The 24,732-nt window shown below is 41.7% G+C and overlaps 1 protein-coding gene across 2 annotated transcripts in view; it reads right to left on the reverse strand.

Annotated features, from left to right (window-relative positions):
• Positions 1-690: 690 nt before the first annotated feature.
• The window catches only part of LOC104625981 (nuclear receptor coactivator 7), a 53,518-nt gene continuing 29,476 nt past the window's right edge, over positions 691-24,732 (reverse strand). Inside the window, exons 3-8 of one of the 2 annotated variants that reach the window (XM_010293774.1) lie at positions 9,524-9,603; positions 8,546-8,653; positions 7,036-7,137; positions 5,842-5,967; positions 3,322-3,506; positions 691-1,943 (exon numbers count right to left, since the gene is read on the reverse strand). In XM_010293774.1, coding sequence (XP_010292076.1) covers positions 827-1,943; positions 3,322-3,506; positions 5,842-5,967; positions 7,036-7,137; positions 8,546-8,653; positions 9,524-9,603 — 1,718 coding nt within the window. In that variant the 3' untranslated portion in view covers positions 691-826. The remainder of the gene's footprint in view (positions 1,944-3,321; positions 3,507-5,841; positions 5,968-7,035; positions 7,138-8,545; positions 8,654-9,523; positions 9,604-24,732) is intronic. The other variant, XM_010293775.1, reaches the window with a different exon arrangement.

Consider the following 24,732-nt stretch of genomic DNA (forward strand, 5'->3'; position numbering starts at 1 on the left):
CCCCTTCCTCAATGAGGATGATCACCAAATACAATTAGTGAGATATAAACCTTTCCAAAAGAAAGGAAAAATCATTTTAAGAACAACTGTTTTTAAAATAAAGACTTCAACTCTAGTCAGCCCCCACCACCTGATGTGAATCAAGGGTATGTCCACTGGTTCATTAAACTATGACGAGGGGAGCATCAGCGCTCCAGGATGGACTAGTGCTTAGAGGCACTGGGCTGTAGCAGAAATAGTACTATGTGTACACACTACCTAAGCTGAGATTTCATTTTGTTACTTACTTTCCAGTAACAGCCTGAATTTATGATAATCAGGACAAAATGACCAGTCAGTTAAGACCCTACATATATTCCTATTTATCACTCCTTTAAGGGTTTCCACAGCATGAAAGACACTGGACAAATGCAAATAGTGTCAAGAATACTTTGGTACCCACCCTTCATAGCAATGCACTACTAGTTTGGATAGTATTAGAAATACAGACAGACTTCACTGAAGCAACAAAAGTTACCAATATGGAGTGACAATTCCTAGGCCATGAAATGTCCCTGTCAATACTGCAACTGGATGACATTTCACTGTCCTTCCTAAAGCCAGTAAACAGAAGTGAACATTATATAAACAGTGATCACTGAATATGGAAAGAGCACACAAGCTACTTATCAAAATATCAGCTTATGGAATTTGAAGTTTGTTTTTTTTTTTCTTCTAAATAGCAGATAATATAAAAATATCATATACAAGAGTAAAAAAGATAAAAGACCAGGTATTATAGAAAGAGGAAATTTAGAGCAGAAGGCTATCAATTCAAAGGTTACCGTCATAATGCTGTCCAAGTCTCAGAGGAAACAAGGATAACCACAGACCTACCTTCAATTGGCACTTGAATTTTCTGCAGCAGCCACAGTCTGATTTCTGATTGATTGTCTAACTGTGTTTCTTGACAGGTCTTGTCTATAGTTGGTACTAATGAAGAGTCCACAGACTCTTTCAGATCCTTTTCCTCTGCTGCTGCTGAGCTGATTTCTAATGAAGGTGCTTTCCTTCCAACACAGCAGGAATCAAGCTCCATACTTTTAACTGTATGGACTTCATTAGCTTGGGACTTTGAACAGCTAAGTGTAAGGTCTATGCCAATTGCTTTATTGTTTTCACCTTTCTGGATTTCAGCCTTGTGTAAGTCTTCAGATGACTGAGACCCATTCCCATCTTTATTGAGGTAAAATTCAATAAGTTTATCTTTCTCTAGCTCTTTCTTAGTGTCCAATGCAGTCTCCACCTTACCTGTCGGGGAACTGACACATTTGTTTACTTCTGGAATAACATCTTGTTTTTCACACAGCTCTAAGTCTAAGTCAGCTTTAGGTTCAACACTGTCCTTTTTTTCCAAGGAATCAACTGTCAAGTGCTCCTGGACTTCTGTAGTGGGTTTGGTTACCTGCTGCTTAGTTCTCCCCAACTCCCTGGGGTCAGCCAGCAAGCCTTCCATTACTGAGATTTTCCTGCCCAACCCTCTATCCATACGAGATGATGTCTTTTCCAGCTCAATGAAGTCATCCTCTCCTTCTCCCAAAAAAGATTTTTCTTTGGTTTTGATGTCTGAAGCATTCTTTTCTCCAGAAGGCTTCTTGGCACATGGATCTGCAGCAAACTTTTCCAAATGTTCAGTGGCAGTGATGTTGCTGGGAAACTCCAGCGACTTTGATTTGATTGAGCCTGTACTCTCAGATGACTGAAGAACTTCAAAATCAGCAGACTTCTCCTTATCTGAAGGCTTTATCTGTTTGGCACCCAGAGCAATGGATGGATCCTCATTCTGCTGCCTCTTTTCCTTGCTAAGTGATTTGAATTTGCTGAAAGGATTGATATCTTTCTCAGAGGATAGGTCTTCCCATTCTCCTGGCCTGTACAGAGGACAAAGATCCTTTGGTATGTCACTGTCAGGGAAAATGATGGATGTACATAGAATGTTAAAAGCAAAATGGAAACGGAAAAAAAAAATTAAAAGGAAAAAAATAAATAATATACCAACTTAACTTAAGCTCTGAAACTCAACAAAAAATTACTTTCTCCAAAATAAACATACATCGGTGGAAATAAGTGACTAAAGAAAATGGAGAAAAATGGGGAAAGGATAATACCGAGAAAAAAAATGAGTAAACCACCTGGCAGAATACGCCACATGGGTGAAGAAATGGTACACAGGTAACAACAATGTGCAAGTCATCAGAAGTTCAGTAACTAAAAAACTACAGAACATGTATTTAGCTGCTGGAATTTGATTCATACCATATTAATATTATTATTTCCCACACCTGACAAGGAGTCAGTACAAATGTACTTTCGAGAAGAGCGCAAATTGGAGATAAGCCGTACCCCTGTTTGAACATGTTTACTGCAAAAACAGTAACAAGCAACAGAGTTGGGTTTTTTTCCTTTTCTTTTTCTCCCCATTACTCAAATGTACTGTTTGAACGCAGACTTGCCCGAAGATTTCATTCTATAATTGTCCTGCTTTAAAAAATTTCAAAATGGAAAATTCTTAAAAACTTAACAACATAGAACTTCAGCTGTTAATTACTGCTAAAAAGTCTGAGGTAAATGAGAATACAAGATTCTCATCACTAAAAAGTTACTAGGAAGCTACTAGATACTCTAGTAATGAGCATAAAGCAAGTATCCAGAAAGTTTTTCCTGAAGTGAGAAAATGGGAGAGAAGTAGATGAATTTCATTGATCAAACAGGTGTTGCCTACAAGGACAAACTTGCTTAGAACAAATATATAAGCAGTGCCTAGACTACTTATAAATGAAAGTAACCCCCCAGAAAGTCTGTTACGCATTACAAATCCTAACTCCCAACACATTCCTGGTTCTTAAGTGGAAGTATTCCACAGACTGGTATTTCTGTAAGACCTGAAGATGGCAGTTAAGGTGCTGTTATAATCTAAAGTTCTAAATACTCCTCTCACAACAGTCTACAGCAAATGGTCCAAATCTAACCCTCCTCACTTCCACTGAAATAACCCAAGAGACCGGGCAGTGCAAGAGCCCAACCATGGCATGCCACCAATGCTTTTAATTACTGTTACTGATCTCCTTTGCACTGTGGTTCCCATATTCATGACCCATTTCTCTTTACTGCCACTGAAGTGTTCTGAAAAGAAAGCCAAAGAACAGCACAAATGAATCATTCCTTTGGTGGCACTTTCCTCCCCTGGTTTGTTTTATTCTGCTGCATTAAAACTCTACCCCCATTTCCATGACCCTTACTGAAAAATCTGTAAACGTAAGTTCAGGGAAGAACACTCCTTACGATGGCAATGCGTCTTTAATCTTCATGTGAGAGATATCATTGTAGAGAGCTATCGATACAACTTCCTCCATGGGGCAGATGAGCCCGTATTCTTCACAGCCATTCTCAATCACCAAAGGATCTGACTTATGTGGGTCAAACATGATGTTGTTTGGAGTTACTATCATGACCCCTCCAACTACACCCTAAAATAGGAGAAGGAAGAGTTAGCATATCACAAGTAATTAATTTATCATTTGGAATTGGATTTTTGGCTACTGGCCTAAAAAGAAAAACCTCTCTCCTGCCTCTTTATACCCCATCATGCAATGTTTACTAATGAAATATTTTGGTTTCAAACCGTGTCAAGTCAGATACTGTAAGGAGAGTACGTTACTTAGTGACACCCAAGCTCCTGGCTGATAAGGAAGAAGAACATGTGAACTATTCAATTTCCAGTGCTGTCTGCTACAAGCTAAAACTGCAGATTGGTAATCAAATCTCTGACAAAATAGGTTAGTGGTTTTGAAAAAAAAAAAAAGTACAATTTTATTCTAGATGCAGCCACCCTCATACAATACATGAATTTACATGCAACCAGCGCACCTGAAGGCAATCCTACTCATGGAAATGTCATAGTTACTATGCTAAGCTACATTACAGGCCTCCTTGATCTACTCTCCAAGAGCTACATGCAAAAAGCTTCTATATATAGGGACCTGATATGAAACAGCTTCTTCCCAGTCTGGAAGCAGCTTCTACCACTGATCCAAGCATATTTTGCACAGCCATAGAAGATGCATTTAATTCTTCAAAAAGTACACTAGCCACAGATTCAGTAAGAGGCTGCATCAGCCATTATTCAGCATTCAACCTATGGCAACTGACCATTTTTCACGGTTTAAAAAGGAGATTTCCAGGGTCTTCCTCCTGCTACAAAATTCACCAGACCAACTCCAAAGCTGTGCATAAATCATGACATCTGACAAACAGGAGCCGCCGATCAACAGGAATGACCCACACTGTAGATACTACTCATTATCCAAGGTCATGTGCAAGGCAAGTCAAGGAAGGCTAACAAATAGGCAGGTAAAGAACCACAAGCTTGGTTTGCTTGTTTTCGGTTTGTTTGTTTTTTGTTTTTTGTTTTGTTTTTTTTTTTTAAAATCAGGGAGATGCCAAGCTGATGGCCTGGCACTGGCAAGTGGGCCCACTCCTTTGTAAAGCAAAGTCTGTATGTACTTCCCATTTGCTTCTGTATGACTCACATACACAAGCCTGGTTTGTGTTTGGATGAAAGAATCAGAATCCAAGTGCAGAGGCTACTTTCACAGGTATGTAACACTATTTAGCCAGAAGAGCAATAGTAGCCTGTACTTCCCAGCCAGCCACTGAAGGAAGCAAGGCAACAAGGGATTTTAGCTACACTGGCAAAGAAGCCATCCCACTTTTGATTGTTCTGACTGCAAATTACTTTTTCAGTCCTACAGCCATAAAATTGGCAATCTGTATCCTCTGCACATAGCAAGCATCACATAACAAAGCGACAGTATTGCCCTAATTTATATGCAAGACAAAGTAGCCCTCTACTACTTTCTACAGAACAGCAGACTAAAAAATTGCAGAGTGGTTAAATGCAGCCTACATCCACTCAATGTGAACAGAAGCCAAACACTGTAGGTGTAAACACATTCATCTTACAGAAGTCAGGACTAAGGGAAAAATCTGTTTAAACTACAATGGTTAGCATCTCCAGTATTATAAATACCAGAGAACTTGAAAAGCCAAACATGCAGACATCTAACTGAAATCAGAGTCAACAGGAGTAGATATTTCAAACTAGACAGTTCAAGACAACAGTGTCTTGCAACCTTGAGAAGAAAAGAGGGCTAAAATACTGCCCAAGCTTTATGCCTTCACTTCTAAAACAGCTGCTGTAAAACTTAGGGTTTCAGTCCCAGTGGGAACTTGTATGTTATAAGAACACTTGCAAGAAAAAGAAAGAAAAGGTCATATCATGCAATATTTATCTTTTTATTAGAGTTTGCATGACATTCATTAGCAAGTGGAGAAGCATCATGGCCAAATTTGGAAACACTGCCCTGGAAACAGTTAAAATTTAGCTTAAAGTCATAAATGAGATAGATAGGCGTGTGCTTGTTTTATAAAGTTGTTGCAAAATTTGATGGAACTGGACAACTAATCCTGATATGTCACAACTCTAAAGTGCAGTTTTGCCTGTGTATCTAGCAATACACTCTTAAAGAGATAATTCTGGTAAGACATGGTAAGAGAATGAAGATGGGTATTCTTTCATAATGCAATTATCATAACAGATTAAATAACTGAAAGAACAAAATGATACAGCATTATCATCATGGTACCAATAAACACAGCAGTGGTACATAAAGCCACCAAACATTTACATTCTTTACAAATGTGGAGCATATTTGACTCTCCCAGTATTCATCTCCCACTTATCCAAACAGATTTTACTTTTAAAGAATCTCAAACAATGCTTAACAGCCAGGTTCCACCTACCTTACCATCGGTGAAGTAACGACAATTCATTTTTAAAAATTTAACAACCACAGGCTCATCCTCTTCTGAAGTAGATGACAGAACTCTCTCAACTGGTTTTAAGGCCTTTCTTGCCAAATCAGCATCCTTAAAAAAAGAAAAAGTTCAGTGCAGAGCAACAGGACCAGAAACATATACTTTTAGATTTTGGGCAACTAAAAGGCCAGGTTCAATCAGCTATTTTCCCTTTGCTTAAGGAAGAAAAGTGGCAGTCATGTATATACATACATACATAAACTTCCTACAGTATCCTGTATGGAAGAAAAAGCTCCTAACATTACGAAAAACCTCTATACAAATAACAGGCAAGAAATTAAAAAATGCCAAGGCAAGTCAGCTCACCAAATTTCAGTGAGGTACTCTCATTAACAGAGGGCTAGTCCTGCCACCTCATCTACACTGAAGACCTCTGCACACAGTGCGCTGGTGTGATTCCCAATGCAGGTGGCACAGAGGTGTAAGGTTAAGGTAGTACAGTTATTCACTCCAGGCTTCTCTCCACTTTCCTTTTCATTAGTTATGGATTTGAAATGTCTAACTGCTTTAACATCAATGACAGCTAAACGCCCTAAAACTACCATCTAAAATCATCATGGCCAACCACCCTTCTAAGGAAAATGAAAGATCAGCTACGCCAAGGCCCTTCACACAGATTAAATCCAGCAGACCTTGTCTATATAAGACAAGTCTATATATGGGTACCACCATAATACGCTTAACTAGAAAGAAACTGACTGCTCAGACTCAACTAACAGCCTCCATGCTCAAGGATCGTAGTGCAGAATCAAGGCTCTGGACTGCAGAGCAGCACAGAAATCTCCAGGGTGAAATGCTAAATAATTCTTCCTATTTAACTTTCTTTTAGAAACTACACACTACACCACTTTCAATTGCTTTGATAAGACTCTGGGCCCACCTGAACTTGTACTGGGTTTCTACGCTCAGACAAAATTCCCGTAATGTGGCATATTTTAAAGAGATGGTAAATTATTTAGCACAGCAAATTGAAATTAATGTTATTCAGTACTAACAACACTACATACAACAGCTGAACTGTAACCTCAAAAAACTGCTATTTACACAGCTCTGAATCTCAGCTTCAGAATCAGAAATTATTTTGTGAGCGTAAGACCAGTGAACCAATGTTTGACTTACAGGGAGTTTATCATATTCGGCATCTGATGATGAAGGAGAAACGTGAGCACCGGTACTGAAAGAAGACAGCCTCGCAGCACTTGTTTCTGGAACAAAGAGAATCTAAATACAAACACATATGTCAAAACAGTAAGACACAAGCTTTAAAAAGTTACTCACTATAAACACTATGTTCTACTAGAAAGACAACCCAATATTGGTTACTCATGATTGCAATACACTCCTTAACAACTACTTATTCTGGAGTCTTTCTTCATAGGTGGCAATGCAGAGCCCATCCAGGTCTAATTAATTACAGGATCTAGCTCTTCATTCTCTTTTGCAGCACAGGCAAGAAAATAAAACATTTTCCACAGAATGAAAACCTCCTTTCTTTCCCCAAAGTTACAACACCAGGTTGACTTACAACTATGACAACTACAAAACAAGTAACTGTAAAATGACTACTAACAGTCATTAACTTGTAACAGCAAACTGTTCCAAAGAGAAGGCTATTGTTGAACATTGGGGATTTTTAGTGCTTAAAGTTTGTAACACTTTGCTACAGGTTGTCTGTTTCCAAAAACATACTTGCATCTCTAAATTTAAGAAAATATTCCTTATATGAACCAGCATTTTAGCATCATGTACTACATTTAAAACCAAACCTTTACACTAATATAACTGTCTAAAAAACATAATGCTTTGTTTGAATTTTCACATTCGCTCACAGTGAACATCCAAGATTTTTAGTACAGCAGTACTAAAAGTGCAGTACAGCTTTGGACTTCCACCCCAAATAAAAACACAGATCCATTTGCTGTAACTGTCAGAGCAAAGAAAGATACTTCTAAAGTAAAAAAAAAAGTTCACAGTTTAGTTTTAAACTAAAAAAGTTCAGAAAAATAAAACCATTTTGCTTATCCCAGCTTTTGTTTGCTGGGTATTCTTAGCAAGTCGCACCATCTCTTTGTGCCTCAGTTTCCCCATCTGCAAATATGCATACTTCAATTTCTTCGTGTCTGTGAAGCAGAAATAAAGATCTGAGCTTCGTGAACGAGGTGTTGGCCTTCACATTTGCATTTCCATTACCTGCCTTTCCCAAAAATAGTCTATCTCCATTTATTTCCCATCTTACAGGAGACTGGCTCATCCTCAATATAATGGCAAACAGCCATTTCAATTACTGTACCTAACTCTCTAATTCTTTAATGTATTATATAGAGCATTTATCTAGGCTGTTCAAGAATTCGACTCTGTTGGAACAGCTACATTACCCTCTTGAGCTTCAGAGTCATCTTTAAGCTTTAATGACAGTAAATAAATAACAGAAGTCAGATATAGCAATTAAAAAGCTCCCTCCCCCAACTCCAGGTAATGATCTAGTGAGTTCCCCTTTGAGGGATTTAAATTACTGTCCATTATCCTTGTATCCAAGTACCTAAAAGATATGTGAAAGTAGTGAAAAGCTTTTAGATACACAGCAAATAATCAGGTTTCACATCTTAAAAAAAAAACATAAAAGACTTACCTGGCCTGGCACAATCGTCTGCGTGAAAAGCTTATTGAGCTCCACAAGCTTGTTTGGGGTGATGTTAAACTTTAATGCTATGCTGTTTATGGTGTCCTGATTTCCAGCCTGAAGAAAGAGTTGAAGCTTAAGATACCATAGTGAACACATTCAGCACACCAGCTGAACTAAAACCATCTAATAGACTGTTTGCAGGGAACAGATTTGATGATCCCAACACACTTCCTGTTTAATAGCTTACAGGCGAAGCAAACATCAATTAAAAAAAAAAATTCTCTCATGCTATACAGTAGATAAAATGGAGAGGTGTTACAGATGTCCCTTTCCTTTTCTCCTAAAACTTTAAAGCAGCATCACCTTATTCAGAACTGGTCTGGCAAGTGCAGAAAGGACGCACACTGGAAAGTTCATTACACCTTCAGCAGTCGCAGCACGTCAGGCATTTGTGCTGCCCCCAGCTGAGGCACAAGCTTTCCACAGTCCCTCCGCGTGATGGAAGGTGGGGTGCAGCCCCTGCTCAGGGACCTGGCCGGCTCACACAGAGACTTTCCGGGCAGAGCCAGTCCTCCGGGCCACCACAGCAGCACACTGCTGCCCTGCTCCAGCTTAGAGAAAGAGGTCTCACGTCATCTCAGGATCAAGCACAGGCCAACTACTTGATGACCTAAGCAACACTGTGGAATGGAAGTATTTTTCAGAATATGAAAACTGACTGCTCTACTCCAGAGCCATTGTGCAGCAGTAAAAATAGGACTGACAGCTGCGAGAAGAGGCAGAGGACCTGGGTTGAACAGTGGTTCAGGACGTCAGCCTAGCTCTCCCCACACAATGATATCTGGAGCAATCCCTATTGAGAGGGGTACAAACTGCAGCCAGTATTCACCTAGTGCTTTCAGTTTTGTGACACTGGCTCCCTCTCGACCTCAACAACTCCACTTTCAAAATGCAGACATGAACAAAGCACACACCAATACTTACAGTATATTCTATGGTACCATGGGGTTTCTGAGAAACCATTTTTTTCTCTTTCTTTTCATTGGTTTTGTTTTGATTGTCATCTAAGGAGAAAAAAAAAATTATTCAAGTAATTGACCTTCAAGATGTTTGCCTATCAACATGGTTTGAAAGAGATCTGCAGCTGCGAACAGGAACAAGAGGACACATCAAAAATATCTATTAGGCCTTAAAATTGCATTGCAAGGCAAGCAAAACTTCATCAAGTACAGCAGGTTTGGTAGTCATTCAGGAACTCTGCAAGAGTAATACATACATGAGAGCACACTGATACAGAACTACTCCCATGTTTTTCTCCGTGATTCCTACACAATTCAGCTGTTGGATACAAGTATTTTGTGTGATGAGCTGAGGTAGAAACCAGCAGATGAATGTACGCACTGATACTGCATTGGTACAACCACAACAAACAGTGATTAATCACCACTTCACCACCAGTACGTCATATTTAAATACTATTTTAAACTCTGAAGGTAAAAGTATGTATGCCAAGAGTCCGGCAAAACATGCATGCATATAGTATACAGTCAAGCACTGGAAAGCACAAGGCTTGTTCAGAAGACCTTTTCAATCAGCTGCAGTACACAAAACTCACTGTACTTACAGAAACGCTTGCAGGACCCAAAAGGCACAGGTAAGCTCTCAGCAGTGTGAGCAGGGTAGCTATTTCCAGTTCTCACCACAGCAGAGGGTGAGCGAGGCCGAGGACCAGGGAGGATGCCAACTGCCCAGCCAGCCCCCCAGCCCCATGGGGCTAACCCTCCACACCCAGACCCGTGTACCTGGCGGAGGTGAGGGCGGCACGCAGCCCCAGCTCCAGGAGTGGGGCTGGGGCGCAGCGAGACCGAGCATGGCTGCCCTGCTCGCCCAGCCTGCTCGGGCCCGGCCCCTCGGAAAGGTCCTGCTGCCTCCGTCAGGGTGCTGCAGCCCAGCCGAGACGGAGAGAGGTGAGAAAGCAAGGCAGGGCTGGGCCCGGCAAAGCCAGCAGCCGGGGCCAGGAGTGGGGAGACGCTGCCCTCCTGGGGTTCCCGTGGTCCAAGCCGGCAGCTCCGGAAGGTCAGGGAGGAAAGAATGGGAGATGGCAGCGCAGGGCCTCTGACTTGCATTCAGGCTTTGCTGCAACCTTTCCTATTTCCAGAGAGCAAGAGGCAGATAGTAAAAAGAAGGGCGAGGACTCGCCTGCCCCACTGTAATGTACACAAGGAGAAAGGAGGGGCCTGGAAGTGTGCTGCACCTGACCCTTCTGCCAGCCCATTCCACAGCGAGATTAATGCTGGGAGCTGCCTCAGCGTCTTCCAGAGGCTCCACAGTCAGAGACCGTCTCCTTCAGTCAACAGAGACCCACGAGAGCCCAGCCTGGGGCACGCAGCTCAGCGTACATCCAGGCCTTACTGCAGGGGTACCCCACCCACCACCTGCCAGGGACACAGCCGCGAGGAGCGCCATGGTTAGTGACGTCACCGACAGCAAAGGCGTTTTTCCCACAACTTGATACAGTCAGAAAGCATTCAGGGACTAAACACAAACAATTTAAGTACACGTGGATAATACACATGACTCGAAGGACAGAGGTAGGAAGAGGAAGATCAGGACGATGTTGGCTTTTCCCCGATCGCATTTCGGAACAGAGCATCACTCAATGATCTCAGACATTTCACCTCTGAGACTGGAGATCCATAGTAAAACTTTTCATTAGCATTCTTGCTGCCTTTTTCTGACCATTGGTATTTCCACCATTGTCACACCATTTTCCTCTGATCAAAATCAAAGCAGTCTGTGGTGAAGGATGGAAAAACGGGTAATGACGAGTTTAGCAGAGCACAGTATTAACCATCAGAAACACAATGCCAATATGACAGACAAAGAAGTGGCAAACAGTGGATGTCTCCTTAATCCATTATTTATGTACAACTGCCAATATGGACATAATCCTGCCTAAAGAAACTCCCCCACTAACAATGAGTGAGTTCACACTATTTTGTGCTACTCAGAAGATACCGTGTCAACTACTCCAGGATAACTAGAACTATGTATCACACCCACGCAGGCAAACTACCTAAGCTGCCTGTGACCTATCACTGGAGAGACATGAAAGGTTTACAGGTAGACTTCATCTTCTAGTAAATCATTTTATCTAGCTCGAAAACGTAGACAAGTTTTCAGATATATTAACTCTTGCTTAGCTCCGAAACAGCACACAAAGTAGGAAACCATTAAGAACAATTATTTCACATGAACTAGACATGCATCAGTAAGATTTTGGGCTGGGGTGGAATAAAAACAAAGTAGCTCGGAGAGATGTACAGGGAGAGGGAGAGATTTTGTACCTGCTGAATGTGAAAAAGTTTAAGTCTGTGTGTGGATGGGAGGAGTAATAATATGCAATAAGCAGTTTCTCTGCAGAGCTTATGAAGTTTAGTATTAGTTAAGAATTTTTGTTCCAAAGCTCTGTCTTTGGAAGGTGGGATAGTGACTAAGAGCTGACCATGACAGCAACCACTATGCCATCGTGGCATAAGACAACCAAAAAATACTCTAACAATACAGATAACTTTCCCCTCTACAGCTTCCTACCTGGGAGGGGATGTTCCTCTCTCTCACACCTCTCTCCCCACCCTGTAAAATACAATGTAACTGTGTAAGTTTGGAGTTTAAAAAATACTATTCACTGAAAAGTTATAACCTGAAATACTGTGCTGCAAGGACACATGCAATACACTATAGGGCTGACAGGATTGTGGGACTGTTTGTTTAGTAGGGCCCCCAACACAACTGTGGTGAAATACAGAAGAGTGAGCTAGATACTCACACATAGTTGAAAATCCAAAACACTAGAGACAAGTAAAAGAGAAAAAGTTCAAAAGACAAGCCAAGTTTAGACTAAACATAATACAGTCCTTTTACCAACAAAGGTTAATAAAGCCTAAAGGAGCCAAAGAATCAGATGGCTTGCTTTCCTTTGACATCTATGTGCAAGAAGATACGTTGTACAGCCTGTTTAGCTAGAGGCTAAAAGTACTAGTCAGAGTCTGTGAACCCACCTGTCTTCCAAAACCAAAATCTGACACTTCTTGTTTGGAATGGATGTAGTTTTTCTTCTTCTTCTTTTTTTTTTTTTTTTTTTTTGTAAAAATAAAATCCAACCAACAAGGTGTTCCGGACACCATCATTAAACTCAGCATAAATACTTGGCAGGCTTTGGCAATTCCAAACCACATCATATCACTTTGGAAAGTCTGAACTAGTCTATGTTTCTAATTGTGCTATAAAGCTTTAAAATTATAAATTAAAAAATTCAGACCTTCAGAGGAGAAATTTCCAATGAATCCATTAAATCTCAGGTACTGCTAACCCCACTTACTGTACATGTAGCGAGGCCAAGGTCACAAATTATGTTCTACATGAGTGGTTACAGTGGAGGGGATGGAAAGCCTGGCAAAGCAAGTAAAACACCACAATATACTGTATCTCCAGTTCGCTTATCCTCCCAGATTTTTCCTTCAGGAAGCCAAATGTTTTCTGACATGATCTGAAGGCAGCTAGCTCTAGTTGTAGTCCCAAAGGCACCCAGAGCACATGCAGGCATGATGAAGTCCTCAGCAACCACATTTCTTTCCGACACAACTAGATGGAAGAGCTGCACCTCTCCACAGGCTTTAAAAAAAAAAAAAAGCCACCACTGGCTACTTTTTGAACTCAGATATTTGCTTAGTGGTAAAGTGATTCACGGCTCTGCCTCCCAAGTTTTCCTGCACTGCATGTATACTGAAGATGGGATCATACAACCATGAGAACTGACTAGGTGTTAATGCAAATTTGATCACACTGCATTTTTAGGGAAAGGGTGGAGTGGGTGGACTGAGCCTCTCTGTGATTTCAGGAAACATGTAAAATAAGAGTTGTGTAAAAATAGTAAAATTAATGAGCAATGAGAAGAAGAATGCCAAGTGAGAGCAGGCAAGAAAATACAGGTCTATTGAAAACAGATAGGTCTAGAACGGAAATTCTTCTGCCCTTATTGATATGTTAATACCTAACTCAGTTTCCTAGCAGACTATTTTGCAAGACTATTTCATTTTGCAACGCTATGGGAAACCTTACAAAAAAGTTACCTAGGAATAGTTTGGAAAGCAATTATTGAAGGAGTATGACAAAAGAGGTCAATCGGTTTCTCATCCAAAAGACCTTGACGCAAGATAGGAGAATTACACCTCTGCAACTATGTAAATAGCTGTGTAAGTAGGTTGACTAGGTCAAGAAGTATCAACAGAATCCCAGGCTGCTCACACTGACATAGGACATGCCACTGCAAGACAATACCATCAACACCAATGTTAGACTAACCTGCTGCTAGCCAAAATCAGTGTGAGGTTTCACAGCACTGGCAATGACAGCTGAACCTACACAACAGTTCCTGAGCCATCAGTGAGGCTGACATCTGGTCATGGTAGCAAGGAATGCTGAAGCAAATAAGGGGCCAAAGGACTGACCACTTCCCACACCAGGTAAATTCAGCAGCCTGAGAGAATAGAGGCAATGGCATACTTGGACCAAAAGTCCATTTTACTCATTAATCTCTGTCTTAACAAACACTTAGGCGGCATGTAAATAGAGAAATCTTTCTAGCTTCTAGAAATCATGGATTTCCCAACATAGAGGAGCAGCATCCACTGAACTGCCCAGCCCCTTCAAAGACCTTCACACCAGTCCGATGCTAATGAACCCCGCAGTATCATGATGTGCTACATGAAGTAGTGCTTCCTATCTTGTACTTTATACTTGATTAATTTCACTGAACATCCTAATTAATGTTATTTTAAGGGTGAACAAATAAATATGCACCTTCTGCATACCATTCATGATGTCACAACTTCCAACATCTACTCTTAGTTGTTTCACTTTTTCAGGTTGACTAATTCTAGCATACTTATTTCTTGACTCCTATTTCTCTGAACAAACAGGCTGCCCCTATATCCTTTTTGAGATGGAGGAAGGAAAACCACATGCAGATTTTAAGATACAAAAAGACCTCATTAATTTGTGCAATGCCATAATGAGGGTTTCCTTAAAACTGTAAGATACTAGTCATATTTTTCCACATTGCTGAATATGTCACTGTTGGTTTAGGACATTCCAGTCCTACATCTCTATGACAGATTTGTTAGAAGAAACAAAACTGTATTAGCTACAGTCTAGCCAAGCACCAGGACTAAGGAGTGAAAACTTGAAGGTAGCTTACAAGAATCTAAAACGCAATAAATTCAAGAGGAGAACAGTTATCACTTGGAGTAACCTCATCAGAGTACTGATAAGAAATTAAGCAAACAAGTAGTTCCCTTATCAGTGAATGAGGCCTGATACCAACTATCTTGACAGAGATGAAGCACAATAAGTAACACTTAAGTCATTCTAGAAAGACACGGAGACCTCAAGAACATAAAAGGCCTGCTTGGGTTGGTAGAGGAGGAAGGAGGAAGATAAATCAATTTATTTTAACAATTTTTTCCATTTATGCTTTCTAGACCAACATTTTAATAACTTTCAGCAATGCTGTTACGTGCAGAGTTGCATATGGGATTTAATCGTGTGTCCACGAGCACCTTCTCACGGCTCTCAAAGTGAACTGCATTCACATTAAAATTATTACTTTTAAATAAAAAGTCTTTCTTTCAGTTCCTGTCAAGTGTGGGTGAACCCCACCACCACAGTGACCAGATCCCTGTCTCCACTCTGCAATCCCAGCACTTCCCAGAGGCCGCAGCAGCTTCCTAGGAAGAGACATTATCCCAGCCCCATTCCCTCCTTTAGCCAGCTGCAGCTGCAGCAGCTGCGGTTCACATCCATGAAAAAGTTTTTAGTCATCTGATCAGATCTGTTTCCTGAGGAAAAGGCAGGAAGTTAGACAGAAACATTCCCTGCTCAGATTTGAGTAGTGGACTGCTACCATGTTAAAAGAGGAGAAGAAAAAAAAACCAAAACCAAACAAAAACCTCCACAACATCAGGTGTCTGTTTTTCTGTTCTGCTTCCCGCTTTTCCCACAGCCTCCTGCCAAGCCCTCACCTTTACTTCTGCATATTTTTCCTCTACTGAATTATATTATCATTTGGCTTCCTCCTTCTCTACTGCTGAAGTCACCTGAAACAAAAAGGCAGCTGTCACAACGACCACACTTGTGCTCCTTCATTAGTAAATCTTCTCCTGCCATAGGAGAATAGCAATTCCTCGATCAATATAAATCCAGGCACATGATTCTGAAATATCTACACCCTGAATAACTTTTCTCTGTTCCCAATAAAAATTTGATTGCGATTCTCCAGTAGTTATTTTCCAAGCAAGTCTTTCAAAGGCATAAAGAGATCGCTAGAAAACACAGGGCCCCAACAAAAATGACAAGCAGTTCAAAGAACTGATATAAAAAAGGTAGTAACTCCTTCTGGTATAAAAGGAGAAGGTATTTTAAGGCACATTTAAATAAGAATTTGGCTACTGATATTCATGCAATATTCATAAACTGCAGCTTCTACATGAAAACCTGCAAGTATTTTCAAGGAACTTAAATTCCCTCTTTATTTAATCCTTCCTCCCCAAAATGTGGCTTTAGCGCCTCTGCAGAGGCACAAAGCAATGCTACATGTTACATTTTTAAGAATTTATTACCACCTGGATGCATTGCACTAAAACATGAAGCGATTCTTTCCCACCACAGTCAAAGCAACAGAAGACCCACTGCCATCCTTCCCCCGCTGCCGTGCACAGGGCTGGAGGACAGACAGCACTCGCATGTGGGCAATAGGGTACTTCTGGGCAATGGGACACACAGAGGTGCCTGCACACCCAGAAAGCCCTCCAGCTGAGTGAGGGCAAAGGGCCTCCCTGCAGCGGGGTTCCTCCTCCCAGGAGCCTTCCAAGGAGACGCTGTCCAGGGCAGCATCGCCACCACTTTATTTGCTGACATTTCAACACGGTGAACACAGAGCAGGAGACAAAAGGCCTTCAGGGACAGCACAGGGCATGAGGAATGCTCACCAAGAGTGCCAAGCTCCAGGCAGATAAGCAGCTCTTGTGTTTAAGATGGCAAGACGTGCGCTGCTGCATTCAAAGTTTCCTTTGTGAGTATCTGCTTGAGAAGTGAGAGAAGGAAAGATCTAGTTTAAAAGGTCAGTGAGGTTTAGGAAAAGGAGAGAAGAAAAAACCCAAAAGACAAACCCCCCTCCCTACTCACTTTCAGAGGGAGGTACTTCATGCACTCCAACTGTCACAAGGAAAATTTGACACATTATTGTAAAGGAACAGCGAGATGCAGCCAACAGACCCAGTGCTCTAGCTCTAAATGTCAGCTAGAAAACAATATGGCAATAGTTGAAATGTACTGAAACTAGAGTACTGCTGAAACGGCGTGTCCCAGAAAGAGCACCAAAGAGGGGTGACTAGAAGACTCTTTACATTGAACACTCTGGTCTGAAGGGAAGTTGTAAGGAGGGGATGCGCAGTGCTGTGAGCAGGGAGGATGTGCAGAGCATGTCCAGTAAAGCAAGAGGCAGAGGGTTCCTGGCATTCACTGTAGGTGCTGTCTGAAGACACAGGAAGGATTCAGATCAACTGATAACCTTGTATCGGCCAGAAAACAGATGTACTTCTGCGGGTGGAGACCAGTACTTAAGAAATAGGTCATGGTGACGTTTGCCAAGGCACAGCAAGCCTGTAAGAGAAAGCCGTTCTAGATTCATGTGCCTTGTCGACAGAGACTGCGCCACCATTCCTCTGCTAACAGGGGATGCTGACAGGCAGGATGGCCTCTGCCTCCAGCTCCTGTGAACCTTATCCAGGGAAAAGGGAGGTGAGTGACTCCCAGGGAGCACTCTCCCACATTTTTCCAGGTGCAAAGCAGTTATCTGCAATGTGAATATTTGGAGTCATGGGGAAGAAGGAAGGAGAGAACAGAAAGATGGGGGGTCCTTGTAACTAGAAGTAGGCAAGACAAGGCTATTGTGAGGAGCAACAGGTTTCTGACAGTCTTTGGGACCATGAACGCACTTTTCAGGTCTGACAAGGACCTGGCTTTGCTCCTTAACACACATTATGAACAAGTTAAGATATTTATCAGCTGGACAGGAGAATAGCACCCAGCTGCAACGATCCTATTTCTCTGTCTTTACCCTTAAGTAAACTGGTTACACACGCTTTTCTTTTGTGATGAGAAAAATGCCCTACATAGTGCAAATGTTGTGTGTCCTAAGCCTCTCTGAGATAGACTGAGTGCATGAGCAAACATCATCTTCAGCTGTCTGTGGATCAAAACAAAGACGACGTTCCCTTTTGGGTTTGAGGCAGAACTGTAACATGCACTGACATTGTTTTTGAACAGCTGGTTAGATGTCAAGAAATAATTTTGTACATCCCTAGGTAATGTAAAGTACAGAAATGCAATTATCCTGAGCACCTCTCCAAAGAAGAGAGTGGTTTGTGTTTTGAGAAGTGAAAAGGAAAACAGATGAGAGAAAACAATCTAATTTCTTCTAGTCACATTTTGGGGAACGGTTCATATGATTTTTCATAGAATCATAGAATAGTTTGGGTTGGAAGGGACCTTTAAAGGCCATCTAGTCCAACCCCCCTGCAATGAACAGGGACAGCTTCAACTAGATCAGAGTGTTCAGAGCCTTGTCCAACCTGGCCTTGAATGTTTCCAGGGATGGGGCATCTACCACCTCTCTGGACTTTCTAAACAAAGTCCCCATGATGCAACTCGAATGCCTCTGTAAGCAAAGTTCTTGCAGACACAAATGAACATCACCTTACACAAGGGTAAAATACATATTAAGACCGAGCAAAAAGCTAACAGTTGTTAATTTTATTAAACCATACATGGCTTTGCTCTTGGAGGAGATAACTGACATTGAGATATCAATCCCTGCTTCAGTTTGTGTAAGATTTGCATAAATGCCTGGGTGAAGTTTTCCAAGAGCAATTTAGGGCTCTGAAGTAACCGCATCCCTCTAAGATTTTACACTAGGGCATTTTGAAGTTTTATACAATCATAGACTCATTCCTTACTTTATTGGACATGACAGTTCACACTGCCATACTACAATACCAGAAAGTGTTTGTCAAAATGCAAAACACAGGTAAAGAGTAGTGTCAAAACCAAGAGGGACTGCCCAAATGCCTAAAGTTCAAAACAAGCTATACAACTATAGACCTCTGACTTCTCCAAGACAGTACATTGGCAGCTGGGCAAAGAACTTCATTTGCAGGGCTAATCTTATTTCATATTATAAATCAGATTAGTATTTTTAAATTTTAGGAGATATACAATTCCCAAATTTATGTTTCTTCAATGCTGCTACACAAATGCAAAGCAGAAATAAAAGTGGTACAGGAATTAAAAAAACACAAAACCGTTTAAAATAATTTTCCTTACACAAAAGGAGAATACTTTGGAGAAAAGGGGAAAAAAAAGTGAACAGCTCTTATTCAATCTAACAGCTATTAGACTGTATTTAGAGCATGTTAAGTAACTATAAAAGTAACCATACAACATCTTGATAACATACTTGAAAGTAAAGTCAATACGTAGAGGAAAGCATTGACAGGATGAACCAAACTCCCCCATATGCAAATACTTGAAAAAAAATGAAAGAATCACATGTCAAGATTCATTTGATTTGGGTTTAGGAGGTGAAACAGGAACAAAACCCACACAGCTACTCAACTGACTTCAGTGAAGGTGAAGCGGCCTAGAAGATCAGTTTGGTACTCTTACTTTCAAAATGTAGCTTGCTTAAGGCAGAAGAAAAGTGTTTCTGTAATGCAGTACAATTATACAAAAATATCCAGGATTGAAGTTTCATAAGATTTATGAAGTTAGACTAGAGAAGTGTAAGACTTTTGTGTTCTGGATTCCTTTAATCTCATATTACTTAGCAGTGACAGTGACCCCCAATTCTTCTTCAGGGCAGCCACAGGGGTATGGTTTCATGAGCCAAATTAATGGCTCCTATGAGGAGGGGAGCTGTTTTCTCCTTGCATCTCCTTCTACCTTGGGCTCTGGCTCTCATCTGAGCTCTACACAAAGCTCGAAGTGTAACATTCAAAAGGAATTCCACAGAAAATTTCAGACAGGAAAATATTTGCAAGTGCTCTCCTGCATTCTGCATACATGATCTACATACATAATCTATACCTGCTGTGGAATTACTTGTAACCATATATGTACTCTGGCCCTGGATAGTCACAGTGAAATACTGACATGGCTGTGACAACAGGAAGTGATCATCATTTCTGTGACAGAGGCTTGTTCTCACGCCCTCTGGATAACTACTTCGCAGTGTCATCAAAACCGTCGACTCTTCCTGACCTGCTTTTCATTTACCACTAATAACTGTCTCTCCCCACTGCTATTTCACCAACCTCCAACAGCCTACACAAGATGGACTTGGGAGCACGTTATTCACCTGGGCTATCCACAAGACAGACCAAAGTCCTACTTCACATCAACACTACCTTAGTTTAACTGTAGTCAGCAGGCAAATATGACATCTTCAGCTAAGTGCTTTACTGTCCTTCAGAGCAAAAGTTTATGAACCACATTTATTAGCTAGACAAGACTGCCTGCAAGCAATGGATGCCTACTGCCTCAGGGCAGATTAAATAGCCCTAATTAAATAGGCCATCCATGAGGTCTACAGCTATCAGAGAAGTAATTGCACAGTGTGCAAGTACACATGCTATCTTCAATGTATGAAGTGTGAATAACAGCCAAAGCAAAGATGCAGCAATAGAAGCTTCAGCGTGGGCTACTACCAACTTGCTGGGTATACTGGCTGTGAACACAAGAAGCCCAGAATTGCGTTATATCCTTCAGACTGTTTGGCAACAGTATGGCCTAGTTCCCCACTAGCATGATCAGCATTATGCAAATACACAATGTTAAGTCAACCTTCCACAGAAATTCCAACTTGCACAAGACAGTTCACAGACTCGGCAACCAGAAACCTTGTCCCCATCCAGAGTTTGGCTTTACTCATATACAAGAAAGGTGGAAATGCAGGGCCCTTTTGGGCTTTGCCAGATTTATCAGCCAGTGCGGTCTTGTCTGTCTTACCACACGCAACAGTGACCATGGACTTAAAAGAGAAGAAGTCTACACCCCCAAAGAAAAGCAAGGTGAATTACATGAAAAAACAGAACAAATTACTTTCCCTGGTTTTCTTTAAAATAGGGGGGAAGTACTCTACATTTTCACTTTGATAAAGACAATAATAAAGTATCTGGTAAGTGCTCCCTTGGATAGCATTTTCCCCCCTATGCACCACATGTGAAAGAGTTTTTCTGGCTAAGCTGGTCACCTGCAGATGTATACTCCATGCAGGTATTTGTGCTATCAACTCATAAACCAGATCAAAATGCACAGCATAGCTGAAGTATGCCAATCTTTGAACACACTACCAAAATATGCTGTGTTACTGGGAACTGCAAGAATGCCACATGTATCCTTAGATCAGATAGAGAAGGTCATTCTGATTTTCTGTCACTTGCCTGGACTAACTGTTCAGACACTTGATATCTAACGGTGTGGTCAGGAACCCAGTTCTTACGGAAATTCTACATCCTGTTTTCAGTTACTGAAGAAGAATCCAAGTACAGGAAGAAAAGCTTTCACACTGCCTTTCTCAGGCCTCTGCTGGATGGAGTTCATTCAGGTTAAGTTAAGAAACAAAATGGTGGGAATAAGAAAAAGCAAAGACTTCTGTTAAGAAACACTAAAAATCCCCAACACAGAATTTAAGCTGCACGATGTTTGTTTGTTGGTTTGGGGGTTTTTATTTTGTTTATTTGTTCCCCCCCCCCCCGAAAAAACACCAGATACATTTTTGAACCAAGCAATGCTTAAAAAAAAAAAAAAATCAACCGTTTCACACATCTAACCTTAATTTCTTCAACAAATTTATCATGATAGTCACATGACTCTGTATAGCTCCCCCCGAAAACAGACACAACATTAGTCCAGTACTGGATTTGGGCACAGCTCCATGAGCAGCTTAAACCAACCTACAATGAAGCTGTTGCCAAAAAGTGCGATTCCACCATCCTTCATCGTCCACATGTTCCTGCCACCAGCCCTGCACTGGCCGAGGTCACTAGATACCAGCCTAGGGAAAGCAGCTCCTGACTCTCTGGGCTCGTGATGGCTGAAGGCCGGGACTGGGACCACCCAGCTGGGCTCAGCAGGAGGTCAGGCAGTACATCCTCTTTTAGTAGCAGCATGGACACCTTCGACAGGTTTAAACCGTTTATGAAGGCACACCCTGGGAGGGGTATGGTGACAATCAGAGCTAGTTCCAGGTTTCTTATGCAAAAGGTGGAGGTAGAAAGGGTTGGTGATTCAAGAGATGAGGGGATGCAGAAAAAGAAAGTTCAGTGCATTTTTACTCACTTTGAGTGTACGTAGGCTCAGCAGCACTTTGCAGATGGGTGGAAGAGAAGCTGCCCACTGGTCTTTCTACGGTCTGACAGACAGCATTGCTTGTGAACCCCATTCAGGTAAGTGTCAGTATCTAAATGCATCTATCACAACACTACCATCATAAAACTCCTGACTATCCACTACATCAGAGACTCAAGGACAATACAGAGTGAGGAAAATCAGCCTGTCAACAGAGCACGGCTGAGGCCTACAAGGTCATAGGTCAAAAACATAGACAAAAAAAAATCACAAAGACTCTAAAGACAGGGGACACATGCCCTATTTTTGTGTACAGAAAAGACATCAGCATCTGATGGGTTGCTGACTGCCAGCACTTCATCATGCGGATCCTCAGGAGCTACAGAAAAGAGCAACTCAGTTTATACACGCTACTGCTACCAAGTGTGACCTGACAAGTCGCATCACAGACATCACAACAGACTTCCAAGACGTGAGGAAATGTCAGTGTGGAAAGCTGGGAGCGAGAGTGTTACAAAATAAAAAAGATCTGGCTTAACTTTGTATTGTTATTTAAATGCAGGTGAAAGGAGTTCTGCTTTACAAAGCATTTAGGTTAATGCCTGACAGCGTATGTCAAGTACAAAATGGAAGTTTTTGAAGAAAAGAAATTAAAAGCCTGCCTTGAGGATACCAGGCTTGAGTTATGCAGAATCTCTGAAAATGACTCCCTCATGCCTCTGCTTGGAGACTAAAACATTTGCAGCATGATTTCAAAGGCACTTGTTCATACTCCTTATGTACTCGGCTTCTGAATATTCCTGCCTTAAAGAGATAAAAATTTTGCAAGTGTAAACTTCATGTCTGAAACTACAAAGAGAATATTTGTCCTCCCCGCTGTGGGCAGAGATCCCCAGAGAGCTACAGGGAGTCACGGAGCTTGGGAGAGAGACTATGGCACTGATAAACCTGTGTGCTGCAGAGGACAATGCCGCTGGCACTTGGGGTGTGGGTCCTGGAAACTTGGGTGGAGGAAGAGGTAAAGGATCCAGTCTGTCTGATCTACAGCCCTCCCACGAAATGTTGAAGAGAAGAACCTGTAAAAGAGTCCAAACCTTTCCCCCAGGACAAGATACGCTACCAAACTCACCTCCAAGGAGCTGCACATCCCCTGCAGGCGCTCAGAGTAACTTCACTGGGCACCCATGCTCAGCAAGAGTGAGACTCAACAGGCAGCTGGCACGACCTGGCCAAGTTCAGACTACCCCAAATATGACGAGCCAGTGGATCCTGGAAGTGAAGGACTCACTAACCACACAGACGTATTTCCCTTCATTACCCCAGCAGATATATGACAACCCTCCTCAGTAATTCTCCCAACACATTAATTCTCACTTCCCTTCTCCCTCCTGCACACATACACCTGCCACAGCCTCACTGTGTGCTATGTAACCAACTGCTCCACAGCCTTCCTCCCTTCCTCCCGGGGCCAGTTTTCAGAGGTGTTAAGTGCATCTGCATTTAAATATAATTAAGAATGCAAGTACTCACTCCTCCTGAAAATTCAGGCCCTGGGAAAACAGACAAACCTTGGAAACCCATCTGATTCTTTCAGCAGTGAGATCAATTTTAGCTGATCAAACACCAGCCGTGTCATTCCCTAGTCTGACCTTTGTGGAATAGATCACAAGATGTCACTATCTTAAATCATACTTTGAGTACCTGCTATAGCAGAAGGTACCTTTTAGAAAATACCAAGTCCTGGTATTTCTTCCCCAGTGACAGAAATTCCACTGTAACCCTTTTTATTTTCTCCCCTCAACAATTACTGCCACTGTTACAAGGGTATGCCTGATCTCTCATCTCTGCCTGTTTCTCTCCATCTCCTAGCCTGCGCAGCATGCCAAAACTCTTTGCTATGATATTTCAAATACTTACACAAGCAATTTAGGATAAGGCTCTGGGTTTTTAACCCCCTCAAGAACAGTGGTAACTGAAGGAGTCTCTCACAGCTCCCTCTTGACCCCAAATATTTGCTTCCTCCCCACCCTGTGCTAAACAGAGCTCACAGCAAATCAAGTCAGAAAATCTGAGTTAAGAACAAACACATCCCTTGTCCCAGCATCCTGGGTTCTGGAGGTTCAGAGAAGGATAACAAGGACAAGCAAACCCATGAAACAGTTTTAGTGTAAGGAATGCCAAAGTTCTTCAGCCTGGAAAGGAAATAATGGAAGAGGGGTATTTTATAAAGAGAGGAGTACCAAAAGAAAAAAAAAAAAAAAAAAAAAAAGAAATCATAGGAGGCTTAGAGTTGGTGAGTAGGGATTGACTGTTTACCTTCTTCTACAAGAACCAAAGTCAGCAAAAGCAAGACTGCTCTTCACGCAAATGGTAGCAAACCTGTGCACTGTTTACCAAAAGATATCATAAATCAAAGAAACCTGCATGGGCCCAGGGAGAGACACGGTAAGCATATGGAGGAACAATCCCGAAATGCACAAACTCCAAGCAGCTCAGAAGATCCCCAACAGCTGAAAATCGTCAGAAGACAGAAGAACAGTGCAGAACGTTTTAGAAAATTCACCGTGTTCTTAATCTTCCCCAGACATCCAAGTGTGGCGTTTGTGCGAGAACAAACGCCACGCTAAACGGGCCCCGGTCAGAAACATCATGGCCATTCCTGTGGCCCCTCTAGCATTTCTTCACCCTAGAATCACAGACACCAGGCTTGGACACAGTGGTTCAGC

The sequence above is a fragment of the Phaethon lepturus genome, unplaced genomic scaffold (assembly GCF_000687285.1).
Source record: "Phaethon lepturus isolate BGI_N335 unplaced genomic scaffold, ASM68728v1 scaffold48848, whole genome shotgun sequence".
NCBI lineage: Eukaryota > Metazoa > Chordata > Aves > Phaethontiformes > Phaethontidae > Phaethon > Phaethon lepturus.